This window comes from Sphaerodactylus townsendi, linkage group LG03 (genome assembly GCF_021028975.2).
Source record: "Sphaerodactylus townsendi isolate TG3544 linkage group LG03, MPM_Stown_v2.3, whole genome shotgun sequence".
Classification (NCBI taxonomy): Eukaryota; Metazoa; Chordata; class Lepidosauria; order Squamata; family Sphaerodactylidae; genus Sphaerodactylus; species Sphaerodactylus townsendi.
Window position 1 is genome coordinate 12,670,994 of NC_059427.1, and position 15,749 is coordinate 12,686,742.

The following is a 15,749-nucleotide window of genomic DNA, read 5'->3' on the forward strand; positions in this document are numbered from 1 at the left end:
CATTCAAATAAGTTGGACCCCTATGTGTATCTGGGAAGCCTGGAAACCAGTCCTGGTATTACCATGAACTTAAACATAACAGGAGTAGCAGCTGGTATAGTCCTTCCCGGATCCTAACATTTCAGACTGCAGATGGAGGAAAGTGCATGTTTGAATATTTCCCCATGTAAATAAATTCTGGGCATGGAAGGTCATTATAAAGAACAGCTGGGGGAAATCCTTGAAGTGCTAGTTTTCCGTATACACTGAGAATTTTTTTAAAAAGGATGAGCAAACGTGCAATTCCCTCACAGTGGTACAGTCCAATCATGCTGCGCATGTTCCGCCTGCTCGCATCAGGTCTCAACCCAGTCCTGAGTTCCACATTCCTTCTGATAGAGCTCCTAGCCCACTGATGGCGAACCTATGGCACGGGTGCCAGAGGTGGCACTCAGAGCCCTCTCTGTGGGCACGCACAAACAGAGTTCATCATGGGGGGGGAACTGCCCCCCCCCCCGCCCACACATCTAGGCTGGCCTGTGCCACTGGACTCGATTATTAGCATTAAACCTAAGACCTAGTTTTGGGGGAGCAGTGTAGATAACCCTGTTAAGCGCTGTTAAACCCCACTGATTTTCATGCGAAGAACTAAAGCGCGATCCTTTACCTGGGAGTAAGCTCAGTTGCTGGCAATGTGGCTTGCTTCTGAGTAAACCCTCCTAGGGCATTAGGATGATTCAATCTGCACGTTCGAGAAGAAGAGTTGCACAGATTGCCTTCCAAAGCAAAGCCAACAACTACCACCAAGCTTACTCCCGAAAGTAACGCACGCCTCAGAGCCAAACATTTTTTCTAAACTAAAACATCAGTATTCAGGTTAAATTGCCGTGTTGGCACTTTGCGATAAATAAGTGGGTTTTGGTTGCAGTTTGGGCACTCGGTCTCGAAAAGGTTCACCATCACTGTCCTAGCCTCCATTCATTGTCAAGGCAGAAGATGATGCCTATTTCCACAGCAACAGACCTATGGATCACCTGTCCTCTAGTGACATGAATGGGGAAGTTGCAGGAGCGCATGGGAGCACCTCTGAGGATGGGATACTACTGGGATCAGCGATGGTGTGGTGTTGGGGACATTCTGCATTTATAACCTTTAATCCTCACATATATGCACACACACATGCACGCACACATGCACGCACACACCTCCTCCCAGAAGCAATGGCTGAGGCAGCTAACAAGAGCCTAGTTCTCACTGAGGTAATAAAAATATATATCTGGGAAATATGCCAGGGGGCATACATTGATAATGCTGGGGGGAAGAATTAGGACTAATAAAAGGAAACACTTCTTCACGCAACGTGTGATTGGTGTTTGGAATATGCTGCCACAGGAGGTGGTGATGGCCACTAACCTGGATAGCTTTAAAAGGGGTTTGGACAGATTTATGGAGGAGAAGTCGATTTATGGCTACCAATCTTGATCCTCTTTGATCTGAGATTGCAAATGCCTTAACAGTCCAGGTGCTCGGGAGCAACAGCCGCAGAAGGCCATTGCTTTCACATCCTGCATGTGAGCTCCCAAAGGCACCTGGTGGGCCACTGCGAGTAGCAGAGAGCTGGACTAGATGGACTCTGGTCTGATCCAGTTGGCTTGTTCTTATGTTCTTAAATACCAGAGAGCAGGTTTGAGGGGGAAGGGTCTCATAGGACTTTTTCAACATGTTGTTTTTTAAAAATTTTATCACATTGAGAGCCGGTGTGGTGTAGTGGTTAAGAGCAAGTGGACTCTAATCTGGAGAACCAGGTTTGATTCCCCACTCCTCCGCATGAGCAGCGGACTATTATCTGGTGAACCAGATTTGTTTCCCCACTCCTACACTCCTTCTGGGCGATCTTGGGGTGATCACAGTTCTCTCAGAATTCTTTCAGCCCTCCCCCCACCTCAAAAGGTGTCTGTTGTTGGGAGAGGAAAGGAAAGAGTTTGAAGTCCCTTTTAGTCTCTTTACAGGAGAGAAAGGTAGGGTATAAATCCAAACTATTCTTCTTCCTCTGTGTCGACAAAAGACAATTACATCCCTTAATCACAAGACAGCATGAAATTAAAATTTTCAAATGTGGGGAGAACTGGTTGTTGTGGGTTTTCCAGGCTGTGACTGTGGTCAGGTAGTTTAGCTCTTAATGTTTCACCTGCATCTATGGCTGGCATCTTTAGAAACATGTCATGGTTAAGATATGTTTCTCTCTGTGGCACAGCTTGGGATTTCTTGACTTGAAGCCCCGAAAACCCACAACAGCTAGTTAATTCCAGCTGTGAAAGCCTTCAACACTACAGTGGCAGAACTGTCTCACTTAACTCTGAGCACAATAATAAACAAACACAAAATCTCCTTGTACATAGAAATCTAGCATGCCTAACCTCCCTTTTCTAGAACCCTCCTCCCCATAACTCAACATGCTAGATTTCTATGCAGAGGGATTCTTTCCTTTCCTTTTCCATGACAGCCACCTGCAGCCTGGAACTGACTGAGCTCAGACACAAGACTGACCCACTCAGTGAGATCTTAGCCCCGCCAAAGGGGGGGGGGGGGAGAACCAGAAAATGACTCCATGCTGCCTGAGAAAACCTTGTTCCTCTGAAACTCATATACTACAAAATGTTTATGAGTTATGGGGCAAATGTGGGGCAACCACGGCTTCTTTCCCCTCCTCCCTCCATCAGCTCCGTTATCTCACCCCTCACCCCCCCCCAGGGTGGTTAGTCCCCACACCCTGCAGAGGATGAGGTAGCAGGATTGCCAGATCCAGGTTGGGAAACTCCTAGGCCCCTTCCGCACACGCAAAATAATGCGTTTTCAAACCACTTTCACAACTGTTTGCAAGTGGACTTTGCCATTCCGCACAGCTTCAAAGAGCACTGAAAGCAGTTTGAAAGTGCATTATTCTGCATGTGCGGAATGAGCCCTAGAGATTTGGAGATGGAGTCTAGGGAGGGCAGGGACCTCAGTGTACAAGGCCAGAGAGTTCACCTTCCAAAGCATCCATTTGCTCCAGGGGAACGGACCTCTGCAGCCTAGAAAGAAGCTGTAATTCCCAAATATCTCCAGGTCCCACCTGGAGGCTGGCATCCCTGCCCCCACCAAGCAAGATTTCCAGGGTGCCATGTTGGATGGGAACCTGAGCAGGAGCCATGGATGTGCTTCTTCCTCACATTTCGAGAGGGGATTCAAAGTGGTGTATCACGTCTCTGGATTGCAAGATCCCCACCCGCCATCTAAGACACAGGCCTTCAAGAAGGAGGAGCTGAAGGCCTCGTTCACACAGGAGGAGGCGGGAAAGAAGGGGCAGAACAGGCCACACCACTTGCAACAGTGGGAATCTGATTCCAGCTCTGCATGCAAATAAAACATCCCAGCCAGTAGAAAACTACAACAGGCGGGAGAAAGATTCTAGCCCAGACCTGGGCATTATACGGCCCGCGGGCCACATCCGGCCTGCCGGAGGACCCTGACTGGCCCCCCTGCTGTGCTGGGGAGCGAGGCGTCTTGGAAAGCTTTCAAAAGCTTTCAAAAGCGCCTCGCCCCCCTGCCCGGCGCTCCACAATATTTTCTGTTTCTTATGCGGCCCCATGGAAAAAATAATTGCCCACCCCTGTTCTAGCCCCTTGCTGATGAGTTTCTACCGTATCTGCATTTTTAACACTGGGGAGCACTGGGGAGCAAATACTGTGAACCCCCCCCCCCCCCCATCTGGAAGCACAAGTGGTGCCGTACATTCTGGCGCTTGAGAACGCATGTGAACCAGATCAGAAACCAGTCCCAGAGTTCCTCTCATGGGAAAGAATAAAGTTTCTCCACTACTAAAGGAAAACGGGATGCGGTTCAGAACTGGTGATTGCAAGACCTCAGTGTTAAAATTATAAGAATACAGCCATGCCCCACGGGAAGCGGTTGCAGCAAAAGCAAACAGGGATCTCGCAGCCCCTTAAAAGGCTGACATATTTTTATTCCAGCATAAGCTTTTGGGGGAGCTTCTACGGGAGTAAAAAACTCGTTTTTCACATATCAGGAGATGCCTGTCATGCGCAGCTGAACTTCAGCCTCAGTTCCCCATCTGCAAATAGGTCCAAGAGCGATCTCAACACGCACACACACGCGCACACACTTCACAAGACCGCTCCAAGAGCAACTCCGAGAAATGCACAACATTTTGTAAATTAAAAAGAAACAACAAGTAGCAGCATCCGCAGGGTTTCACTGGTGTCCTGGAGCTGACACAGCTCAATTTAGACAGCTCCCCACCCCCCTTCAAATTTCTTGGAAGGTATTAAGTTGAACAGGCGTCCATTAAATAATTCACATTTGCTAAGTGCTATACAATCTTTGCTTTCAAAACCACCTGACAAGGTAGGCTGGGCGTTCTCATTTTACAAGTGGGGAAATGGGACATGCCCAAAGCAGGCCAACATGGGCCGGAATTTGAAGCACCCCAGCTCAAAGCTCCTGTCTTCTCCCACCGTAAACCCACAGACCCTAAAACCCTTGGCTGACATTGGCTGTCTTCAGGGGGCTTTACTTACACCCCTTTGCATAGATCTATGAATTGTCTGGTTTTTTAAAAAAAAAAATCCAGAAAAGGGATTCTGGCTACCCTGCTGGTTGAAAAAATCTATGTTGAAAATTCTGGATGAAACTATTGGGCCGGAAGGAAAGGTAGCCCTGGTCATTCCCACATCTTCCTTTTTGCTCCTCTGTTTGGTCTGGTGCTGAGGGTACGTGAGGCAGCGTCAGAGGTTGAAGGCGTGGGGGAGTCTGAAGTAGAGTCCTCCCTTGGTCTGTCTGTCGGAGGGGGTTCAGGGGTCGGGTTACAAGTGCCACTGGGGACAGTCAAAGGCAGTGGTGGGCAGGGAGCTACTAGGCTGGTAACGGGCTCCGAAGACATACCAGGCATGTGATTGGGCGGTAGGGCAGTTCCAGACCCTGACTCCGAGGGGCCCCAAGGTGGGTTGTTGTGCCCCTGATAAGAACCATAGCCAGGAAGCGACCCTTGCTGGGGAGACCTCTGGCCTGTAAATACGGCTGCAATGGCTGCCATGGTGACCGTCTGTTTTCCCAAGAACTCCCCCAGGTCGCTATGGAAACGCTCAATGGCGCTGATCATCAGCTGGGCGGTGGTCCGGTCCTGCCGTCTCTCCTGCTTCCGGTGCTGCCGCTCCTCTTGCCGGGCCCTGTCGAAGGCCTTCAGGTCCTGCTTATGCAGCCCTCGCATGGCATCCAGCAGCATCGAGGGGGCCCGGGAAGCAGATTCGACGAGTTGCATGCTGGTCTCCAGGCGCTGCTTCCTGTTCCGCATCCTCCGGTTCCGCATCCTCTCTGCGTTGGTGAGGGGTCTCCGGAACTCTTGGATGGGACCTACGTGGGAAGAATGGGTGGTTGATGGGAAATTACCAAAAGAAAGAAAAGTACACAGATCTGGTTTTCTTGTTCTGACAGCTTTTAGAAGAAGAAGAAGAAGAAGAAGAAGAAGAAGAAGAAGAAGAAGAAGAAGAAGAAGAAGAAGAAGAAGAGGAAGAAGAGGAAGAAGAGGAAGAAGAGGAAGAAGAGGAAGAAGAGGAAGAAGAGGAAGAAGAGGAAGAAGAAAAAGAAAAAGAGGAAGAAGAGGAAGAAGAGGAAGAAGAGGAGGAGGAGGAGGAGGAGGAGGAGGAGAAGGAGGAGGAGGAGGAGTTGTTGTTTGGATTTATATCCCCCCTTTCTCTCCTGTAGGAGACTCAAAGGGGCTTACAATCTCCTTGCCCTTCCCCCCTCACAACAAACACCCTGTGAGGTGGGTGGGGCTGAGAGCGCGCCAAAAAGCTGTGACTAGCCCAAGGTCACCCAGCTGGCGTGTGTGGGAGTGCACAGGCTAATCTGAATTCCCCAGATAAGCCTCCACAACTCAAGCGGCAGAGCTGGGAATCAAACCCGGTTCCTCCAGATCAGAGTGCACCTGCTCTTAGCCACTACGCCACTGCTGTAGTATGGCAATGACTTCCCACCCTAGGATGTCAGATAATATTCCTCCACAAAAAGCAGAGGCGTGAGAGGCCTCAGATATACGACCCAGAGGTCTATACAGCAGTTCCTTCAGGAAATTTAAACTCTGGCTCCTCATCCAAGCTTCCACCTCTCCAAGACCCAGATGTAAACTTCTTGAGTCAGGTCTGGGCCACCTTTTATTTGCTGAGCAGGAGTTCTGACTTTGGTCCCCACCGTCCTTTGCCTCCATTTTGTCCTCCAATATGGACAAGCTTTCCTGGAGTGCCACCTCTCCCACCCACACCACTGGCTGTAGCTTCCGACGTTTGAATTGCCCAACAGCAGCCACAATGGGTCCTTACCATAAGGCCGTAGGCTCCGCCCACCTTCCGGTATTGGCTCCCTGCAGATCAGTGTCCTCCCAGCATCCAGTGGCAGTCGATTGGACAAGATAGGATTGGGAGCCTGCTGTCCAACAGCGGGATATTGCATTTGCTGTGCCATGGTGGGGTACTGGACCGGCAGTGTCATAGTAGGGTAATGGACCTGCTGGGCCACATTGGGGTACTGCACCTGCTGGCCCATGGGGGTGTTCATGACCACCTCTTCAAACGTCCACATCACCTGAAACGGGCAAAAAGGAAACCAGATCATCGGCACCTGCAGAGCCTCAACATGCCCTCCAACCGGACCACGCAACTTCAACAAGAGCCATCTTTGCGGACCCACCACGATGGTCTATGAACACATACACAGCTGCCTAATACTGGATCAGCCCACTGTCCACCCAGGTCAATATTGTCTACTCAGAACCGGCGGCAGCTCTCCAGGGTCTCAAAGAGAAGTCTAACGATCCTGTTAGTAAGCAATGCCAAGGTGGGAGGAACCATTCCTCCTCCTCCCTTTTTTACAACAACCCTGCGAGGGAAGTCAGGCTGACAGGGAGTTTGTGACGGACCCAAAGTCACACTTCCATGGCGCAAACGGGGAGCCGAACCCAACTCTCCTAGGATCCACATCCAACACTCTATCAACTGCACCACAGGTGTCAAACTCGCAGCCCTCCAGATGTTATGGACTACAGTTCCCATCATCCCCTGCCAGCATGATGCTGGCAGGGGCTGATGGGAACTGTAGTCCATAAAATCTGGAGGGCCGCATAAAGACCGGCCACCCTGCATAATCCTACGCCAGTGGTGGCAGACCTTTGGCACTCCAGATGTTATGGACTACGGTTCCCATGCCTGACGGCATGATGCTGGCGGGGATGATGAGCATGATCCGCATAAAATCTGGAGGAGCCTGGATTGACACCCTGGGCTACCAGTGGTGGCGAGACCTTTGGCACTCGGGTTTATGGACTTGTTCCCATCGGCCCGGCCAGCATGGCCAATTGGCCATGCTGGCGGGGCAGTCAGGAATATGATCCAGGCTAAGTGCCTACCGAACTTCAGCAAAACACAGCATTAAACAAAAAAGTTTTGGTACGATTGAACCAACAAACAATACACCTTTATGCAGGCAATAAATTGCCGCAAAGCACAAAATGCGTTTGGGAAAGGCCTTGAGAATCGCAGAAAGAGAGAAACAGATTTGCAACACTTTCCATTCACATCTGCTGAAGGCAGACTTTTCTTCTTCTTGACCTTATTGTAAGTTCACACAACTAAGCACTGTCTCTAGGCCTGACTGTCTGAAGCATTCGTCACTGATGTAGTGGTTTCTTCGGTTTTACAGACCCTTTTTTTTTTAAGCTATATTTCTGACCCTCACGTAACTTGCAGTAATTCGAGGATTTGTGGGTTTCCAGGTTGTGGCCGTGTTCAGTAGCATTTCTCCCATGACATCTGCATGCCGTAGGGGAAGGGAAAGGAATTTGTAGGCCCCTTTGAGTCTCCTTACAGAAGAGAAAGGGAGGGATATAAATCCAACTTCAGAGGATGCCAGCCACAGATGCAAACAAAACATCAGGAGAAAATGCTACTGGAACACGGCCATACAACCCGGAAAACCTACAACACCCTAGTGATTCCGGCGGTGAAAACCTCCGACAATACATTGAAGAAGAAGAGTTGGATTTATATCACTCTCCTGTAGGAAACTCAGGCCTGGGCTCCTTGACCTTCCCCCCTCACAACAAACACCCTATGATGTAGGTGGGGCTGAGAGAGCTCCAAGGAACTGTGACTAGCTCAAGGTCACCCAGTTGGCATGTGTTGGAGTGAACAAGCCGTCAATTCCCGAATAGCCTCCACAGCTCAAGTGGCAGAACGGGGAGTCAAACCCAGTTCTCCAGATTAGAGTGCACCTGCTCTTGACAACTACGCCACGCTTGCAAGTAATTGTTTCTGCGTGCTGTATGAATGGCTGCTGTTTGTATATCACTATGAATGTGTGTAATTTGCTGTTATTGCAATGAAGTTATATCAACTTCACACAATTTATTGCTTGTATGGGCCAGCTAACATTTGCATGCAATTAGAAACGAGAACGGGAGGAGGGGTGTGTGTGTGAATCCACAACCTAAAATAAGTTTTCTACCTGTTCTTTTCTCTGGGCCTCCCGCTGCTGCCTCATGAGGAAATCTTCTGACAAGGCCACTGCTTGGGCACAGGTTTTAGGGCCGTGTTCCCTGACCCAGTTTTGGACTTCCTGAGGCAGGATGGTCAGGAACTGCTCCAGGATCAGCAGTTCCAGAATCTGCTCCTCGTCCGTCTCTCAGGCTTCAGCCACTGGTAGCAAAAGTTCTTGGAGCTGCCGGCCAAATCCGAGACCCTCGGCCTCCCTGGTGGACAGATGGATACCTGAAAGACTTTGCCGGACTTCCAAGCTGGCGGTGTCTCGTTTCTGAGGACTTGCCCTTCCCTTGCCACCATAGTTCCTTCTCTCTCGCTGAACCTGGCTGCCGTAGACCGGCTGGGCTTCTCCGCCGGGCAGGGTTGGCGGCACCCATCCTCCAGCTGGCCACTGGCTAGCGTTAGATGTTCCTTCATAGGAGGAGGTCATGAAGCTTGAGTTAGAGTCCATTGCAGGGGTTTTTGTGCACTGGAGGTTTCTCCGCTGAGCTAGGGATACTGACACTGTTTTGGGCTCCGGCCTCTGGGCCTCCCAGTGCTGTTGGGGTCCTTCATCTGGTTCCTGTTTTACCTGCTGAGGAACTTCGCCGGCTAAAAACTCTCGCATGGACCCAGCCTGAATGAAACGGGACACTCCTCTAAAGTCATGGTGGCTGGTCCTGTGTCCTCCTTTTCATGGATGAAAACTGCATCCTGAGCTCTAAGGAGCTGCTTGGCCGGTAGTGAAGGGCAGCTGTTTCCCCTTTCCCGGTAGCCATTTGTTATCTGAGAGAGAAGTCAGGTTAGGGATTACAGATTGGGCCCTTAAGGGGTGATGCCCAGCCCTCCCAATGGCCAGCTTAGAGACCAATGCTGGGGTATGAAGAGAGTTGCAATTATAAGGAGACCTGCTAGCAGACTTGTGTTTTGGGGGACAGGTTACAGCCTTGGGCCCCACCCCCCCACCCCCCCTTTCTTCTCAAAAGTAGCTTTCCAGAAAAGAGACCCGTGTTTTCCAGTCCCCTACAGCCAGTATGGAAGATGCATCCAGAGATGAAAGACGCAGGTAGCAACTTGGACATCAATCTACAATGGCATAGAGTGTGCAAGACGATCAAGAGTGGGATGTTCAAGTTCCTTTATGCCTAAGAAAAACAAAATATTTGAAAGAGAAAAATAATTTATTTTGAACCGTGTGGCGTATCCATAAACACTGAGTCATTCTGCACATCTATCAGAAAAAGTACATTTACCAGACAAAATTGGTACTGAGTTATATGGATCAATTTCTGGAAATGTTCCAGGAATGAGCCAGAAAGAGAGCGCTATCTCTTACTCACACAATCACAATCACAATGACCTTTATTGGCAACTATCTCTTACTCATTTACCATTCCTGGGTAACTTTTGGGGTGGGGGGGTTGGGAGAGGCAGGGAATAAAGCTTGAAACAAGTAAACAGATTCTTCATTTTTAAACAAACCTTTGATTAAACATGACGGCAGAAATCAACTTAACGACCAGAATAAACGAATTAGACGGTTGGCAGCTCACAGGAACTCTATTATTGGCGGGTACAGGGTGGTGCTCTGTCAACTCAAATTTCCCTCTCCAGGATATTATTAGTGTTTAGGACTTCTGTCCTTTAAAACCTTTCTTGGCTTGACACCAGGGTATTTGAAAAGGCCATCTTCTATCTACCACATGTTCCTTAAGTGTCTTGGCTGACCCTGTCTGTACTTTACCTGATAATATCTGTGGGGTTTTGTTCAAAAATGCCACCCATGTCATTAACAGAGACTGAGGCCGCAAAGGTGACAACCAGCAATATGATTTGGTCATGTCTTGGGATTTACAAGGAGGGCAGCGTCCAGAAGGGTGTCAGGGCCCTGTTACTGGCTTAAGCAGTATTCCTCAAATGTCTGGCAGCGCAGTGAAAGCGCTGTCCATGCTGGGCCCCCCTGCTCTGTTGGGGCTGCCCTTTAAGGCCCAGTTCAGAACATTTTCTAGCTTGTGCACTAACACGCTTCTTTACAGTCCTATGTTGGGACTCCAGACACGATTATCATATCGTCAGTCTGTTTACTAGAACCAGTCAGGTTTTAATTTTTTTTAATGGCAAATAAGCCAAATCCAAAGGGCCACATCTAGCACCCTGTTTCAGCCTTGAGATGGAAGGATGGGACCCTCCTGAATAATTGGCCTTTGCAGAAATTAGAAGCCTTGCGGAAGGGCCTTTTCAGTAGCGGCCCCCAGGCTATGGAACTCCCTGTCCCTGCCTCAGAGGTGAGACTCTGGCCATCTCTTCAGGCCCTCCAAAGGGTGGGAAAAAAAGAGATTTTATTCCAGAACACATTCAGAAGACGCTTCTGTGATAATATTTTACGTTTGCTGCTTTTCTGTTTTAAGCTGACAAGATGCTCTGATCGATCATATTTGGATTCTGGTAGGAGGAACAACCCTGTTTGTTTACACTTGTAACCTCTCTTTGGCATCCCCAACTGGAGGAGAGCGAGTTATACAAATGCATTAAGCCCAGGTCAGAAGGACTTTTGCTCTGATCCAGCAGAGTTCTTCACGACAGCCAGCGTGGCGTAGCAGTTAGTGTCAGACTAGGACAGTGATGGCGAACCTTTTCGAGACCGAGGGCCCAAATTGCAACTCAAAACCCACTTATTGCTCATAAAAGTGCAACTTTGTGTTGCTGAATACTGAGGTTCCTAGTTTAGAAAAAAACAGTTGGCTCCGGTAGCATATTTACTCCAGGAGAATTAAGCTTGGTGAAACGTGCAGCGCTTGAGATGGATGAATCAAGATTTCCCCAAAAATAAGACAGTGTTTTGTGGTACTTTTAACCCCAAAGATCGCTATATCTTTATTTTCCAGGGGATATCTTAATTTTTCTGTGTTCTGTTCATTGGGCATGCTTCAAACAAAAACTGCTACATCTTGCTTCGGGGATGCCTTATATTTACACTTCTGCAAAACCTCTAGTACATCTTATTTTCAGGGGATGTCTTATATTAGGAAGCGAAGTGCGGAGGTTTGCTCCAGAAGTAAGCCTTATTACTTGGCGACGACTTACTCCCAGGTAGGATCATTACCCAGAGCCAGTCTAGAAATTGTGTAGTGTGGGATTGTTCAGCCCCATGATGAACTCTATTGCGTGTGCCTAGAAAAGAACCTGGAGTGCCCTCTGGCACCGATGCCTGGGTTAAGCCACCACTGGACGAGGAAATCCAGTCCACATTCCCACTCATTACAAACCCTGCAGGTTCCTCTCTCAAGTCCTTCCTCCCTCGCAGGGTTGTTATGATGATAAACTAGGGAAAGGAGAGTCACATATGCCACCTTGAACTCCATAAGCAGGATAAAAACGTGACACAGAAATATTTAAAGTCCCCAGTAAACAAAACACAAAAAGATATCCTGCCTTGGAAGGAGTGCCAGAGAAGCCCATGCAGTCAAAGAAAGGTGTGCAAACATTTTCTAGGAAAACCTTAAGAATACATGTGCTAAGTGAACAAAGAATTTCTATCCAATCTGAGGGTAGAACTAAAGACAGTTGGCAAATGCAAACCTGGCCGTGGAGATTATATCATCTGCACCATGCAGGAAATGCACTTTTTCCACACTCAAAACTTGTAAGAGGATGTAAGTGCAGTGGCGGGGGGAGGGAAACGAAATAAACCAAACCCAAAAAAAAGGAGTGGGGGGGGGGAGTTTTGACAGGAAACAGATCCCAGGACAGGGAGGTGACAAACTGGATGCAACAACCTCAGCAGCGGGGAGATAACAATATAGAAGAGGGGAACTGCATTCCGCACAGCATATTTATAACGAGTTTCAATTGTTGATCAATGGAGAACGAATTCATTCATAACCATTGCAACCCGTTGCTCGTATGCCATGCGGAATAATCAGAAGACATGTAAAAAAGGCAAATACAAATCTGTGAATCCTCAGAGCTTTGCACCGAAATCTTTCCAAAAGTCACGACCTGGGGGAAACCGAAGGACGGGCTGTTTTTTCTTCCCTGCAGTAACAACAAGCCCCCTGGATGTCAATCCACGGCCACTGGCTGTCTGCTGAACACTTTCCTTTGTTCACTCGCATCCTCTCACCCTTTTCTCACCGACCCGTGCAAATCTTTGCTCCTGGTTTGCAGGGCACGGGAAAGGGGAGTTTGCATGCATCAGAATCGGCTGGGGGCGGGGGAGGCATTGCTTCTTTGCTCTGACTATTGCACCCCTCCCCAGTTCAGCATCCCCCCCCCCCCCCCCCCGGGGTTTTCACCCCCTTCCCTCTAGTTCTTCTGTCCCTTTAGATCTCTTCTATATCACCCCGATCTCCTCTCGCCTCACCTCTTTCCGGCTGCAGCCCGTGGGAATCTGGCCACTCTGCAAATGCCCAAGTTTGTGGCAACCCACTCACCCACCCAACCAGAAAGAAAAAAATCTTCTATATAACCACTGCTAGACTTCCTCCTCAGCCAAGAGAGGCAAAAGGCAGAAGAAATCCTTGACTCCTGTTTCCAGGCTCTTCTAGAATAATTGCTCCTGTCACTTTAACCCTCTCAAATGACGAGGGGGGAGCAATGTTATCCCCTTTCCCTTCCTCTTTTCTTTTCTTTTCTTTTCTTTTCTTTTCTTTTCTTTTCTTTTTTTTCTCAGGCTAGTTTAATTTTGTTTGTTTGCCCGGAAAATGGAAAAAAAAAACGAGAGAGGACGATTCGGTGCTAAAACGAGAAGTTTGCTAAAGTTAAGTTTCAAGTCGGCTGGAAACTTTCTCTGAGCGCCGAAGGTTGATTCTGGCAGGACGCTTTGCATGTACTCAAGAGTTTTTTCTTCTTCTTTATTTCATTTTGCCAGCCCTCCAGCCTTGGAGAATGGCAGCAATCAGGCTGCAAATGGGGTTATGGGGTTTGCAGTACACATGCAACTATATCAATGCAAGTACGTATACTTAGCTGTACATTGCATTGATATCTATGGGAAAGAATCGTCATCTTGAGTGTTTCCCAAACAGGAAAGTGGTCTCTGAACATTTAAAATAACAAATGAATCCAAGTTATGTTTATTTGCACTGCCCTCGCCATGACTATTCGACTGTGCACTTGTAACCCCCATGCCCAGAATGGATTGGCCCAGAATGGAGTTATTTAGTAAGGGTGGAGACTCGGAGCAGCAGAGAGGCTGAAAGAGCTCTTTGCAGAAAGAACAAGGCTACCAGACTCGGACCTTGATTTCTATAAGCCCTTAACTTGCCTTTATTAGGATTTTCTTTAATGGTTGCTGTGGGTGAGGAAGTTCTCCTGGAGACCTTCATCATGTTGCAACCTGTTCATCAAGCCCTTAGGTCTTGGGCCAGCCAACTTGCAAAAGAAGATTTGGACTTGGCAATATCGTGGGCCTATCAAATAGAAGGACTTGAAATACAGCTGGGCAGGACCTTAGTTGTAACGTTAAATGTTGATGTTTTAAAAGTGTTAATTATGAAAAAGTAAACCATTTTGTTGTTTAAATTTGGTTCTTTTACCCAACTCATTCAAGTTCTGCTACAAATTACAGAGGAGACTACAAATGGTGCCCAACCAGTGGAGGGCTTGGGAAGTGAGATTACAAGCCTGTTGCCTGTAATGGAAGTGTGCAACAAGTTAGGTTTAGATCCTTAATTAATTTTTGTTGGTATAGTTCAAGAGATGTTGCTGTGTTAATTTGTTACTGTTACTGGAAGTTGCATGAAGGAAGGGATTCCAGTTGCAATCCCCCCCATCCCTTCTGCAAGCTGCTTGGCTGAATTGCAACAATTGCTGTAAAGAAGGACTTTAGGCAGCCAGTGCAGCTAAGCAAGGAAAAGACAATGTTCTGCATTCAGATGCGCAAATGTGGTTCCTCCATTTTAGGAATCTCTGGAAATCATTGTGCAATGATTTCCAAGAGTTTAAATTATAATTACTGCTCAGGACATGCAGAATTTTAGTGGGAAAGTCTTAGCCCCCATGCCCAGAATGGATTATTGGGAATGGAGTTGACCCAGTAAGGGTGGAACTCAGGCAACAGAGAGGCTGAAAGAGCTCTTTGCAGAGAACTAAGGCTACCAGACTCGGACCTTGATTTCTATAAGCCCATAACACCTTGTTAAAATTATCTTCAATATTATTTAGAGATTCTAGGAGAGGTGTTTGTTGTTTTGCTGTGTTGTAAATGTTGGAGTTTATTGTTTCAGGGTTTTCTTGTGTGGTTGTAATGGGTGAGAGTTCTCCTGGAAACCTTCATCATGTTGCAACCTGTTCATCAAGCCCTTGGAGTCTTCAGGAGCCAGCCAACTTGCAAAGGAGAATTTGGACTTGGCAATATCCAGTAAGGCTGTAAATTGTGAGGACTTGAAATGCAAACCTGAACAGGACCTTGAATTGTAACGTTAAATGTTGATGTTTTAAAAGTGTAAATTGTAAAGAAAAGTAAACCATTTTGTTGTTTAAAAATTGTTGTTGCAACTCATTCCAAGTACTGCCCCACAGAACCCACAAGCTGAGGTTACACACTCTCACAACAACCCTGCAAGGTGGGATGGCCTCCCTATGATAAATATACAACGGGGTTTAGCTGAAATAGCTGATTCCTATACCAGCTTCAGAAACTTCTTAGTTTCATTCTCTCTTCCTTGCTTTGGCTAGGTGGAAAGCAAACTGCTTGGTGGGTTTGGAGGGCAGGTGTTCAAATCCCGACAGGGTGAGAGAGCTGTTGGGAAGAGGTGAACTGCAGAAGGGATTTGGGTTTTAGATTCATTGGCTGCCTCATTTGGGTCAACATGGAGTTTATAGCCCTTTGACGCTTGTATTTCTAACAGGTTTAAATACTAAAAACAGAAGCTGAGTTAGGATGTGATGGAGCTAGCAGAGAGGTTCCCAAAAGAAAGATGGGGGAAAGCATTTCCAAATAATTAAAAATAAGTAAACATGAAAGTATATGGGATAAAAATGTAAGCCATCTTTGAGTGGTTGAGCCAGCATAATATTGCTGGCTTAAATCGTTCTCACTGTTGCGAATTAAACATAGGGTTTGGTTATTTATTTATTTAAAACATTTATTTTTCATTACAGAGCTCAAGGCAGCTTTACAATATAAATAAAATACACAAAGCAGAGTACATAAAAACGTGGTGTAGTGGTTAAGAGCAGTGGAGTCTACTCTGGAGAACT

At 47.6% G+C, this 15,749-nt stretch overlaps 2 protein-coding genes across 2 annotated transcripts in view; one reads left to right on the top strand and one right to left on the bottom strand.

Annotated features, from left to right (window-relative positions):
• Positions 1–15,749, top strand: part of LOC125428885 (zinc finger protein 271-like) — a 1,035,007-nt gene that overhangs the window by 863,720 nt on the left and 155,538 nt on the right. The gene's annotated exons all lie outside the window — the stretch shown is intronic.
• LOC125428802 (protein enabled homolog) lies at positions 3,573–13,051 on the bottom strand. The gene is made up of 4 exons (XM_048489466.1): positions 12,910–13,051; positions 8,533–9,691; positions 6,354–6,615; positions 3,573–5,388 (listed from the first exon to the last, which is right to left on the bottom strand). The coding sequence occupies exons 2-4, from the start codon at positions 8,566–8,568 to the stop codon at positions 4,700–4,702; spliced, it is 987 nt and encodes a 328-aa protein (XP_048345423.1). The 5' UTR covers positions 8,569–9,691; positions 12,910–13,051; the 3' UTR covers positions 3,573–4,699.

Excerpts from the sequence above, each read along its gene's own strand:
- LOC125428802 (XM_048489466.1), bottom strand. The coding sequence starts at position 8,568 with ATGAGGCAGCAGCGGGAGGCCCAGAGAAAAGAACAG. Across the intron at positions 6,616-8,532 it reads AGGCCCAGAGAAAAGAACAG|GTGATGTGGACGTTTGAAGA; the intron begins GTAGAAAACTTA and ends TGCCCGTTTCAG. Across the intron at positions 5,389-6,353 it reads GCGGAGCCTACGGCCTTATG|GTCCCATCCAAGAGTTCCGG; the intron begins GTAAGGACCCAT and ends CTTCCCACGTAG.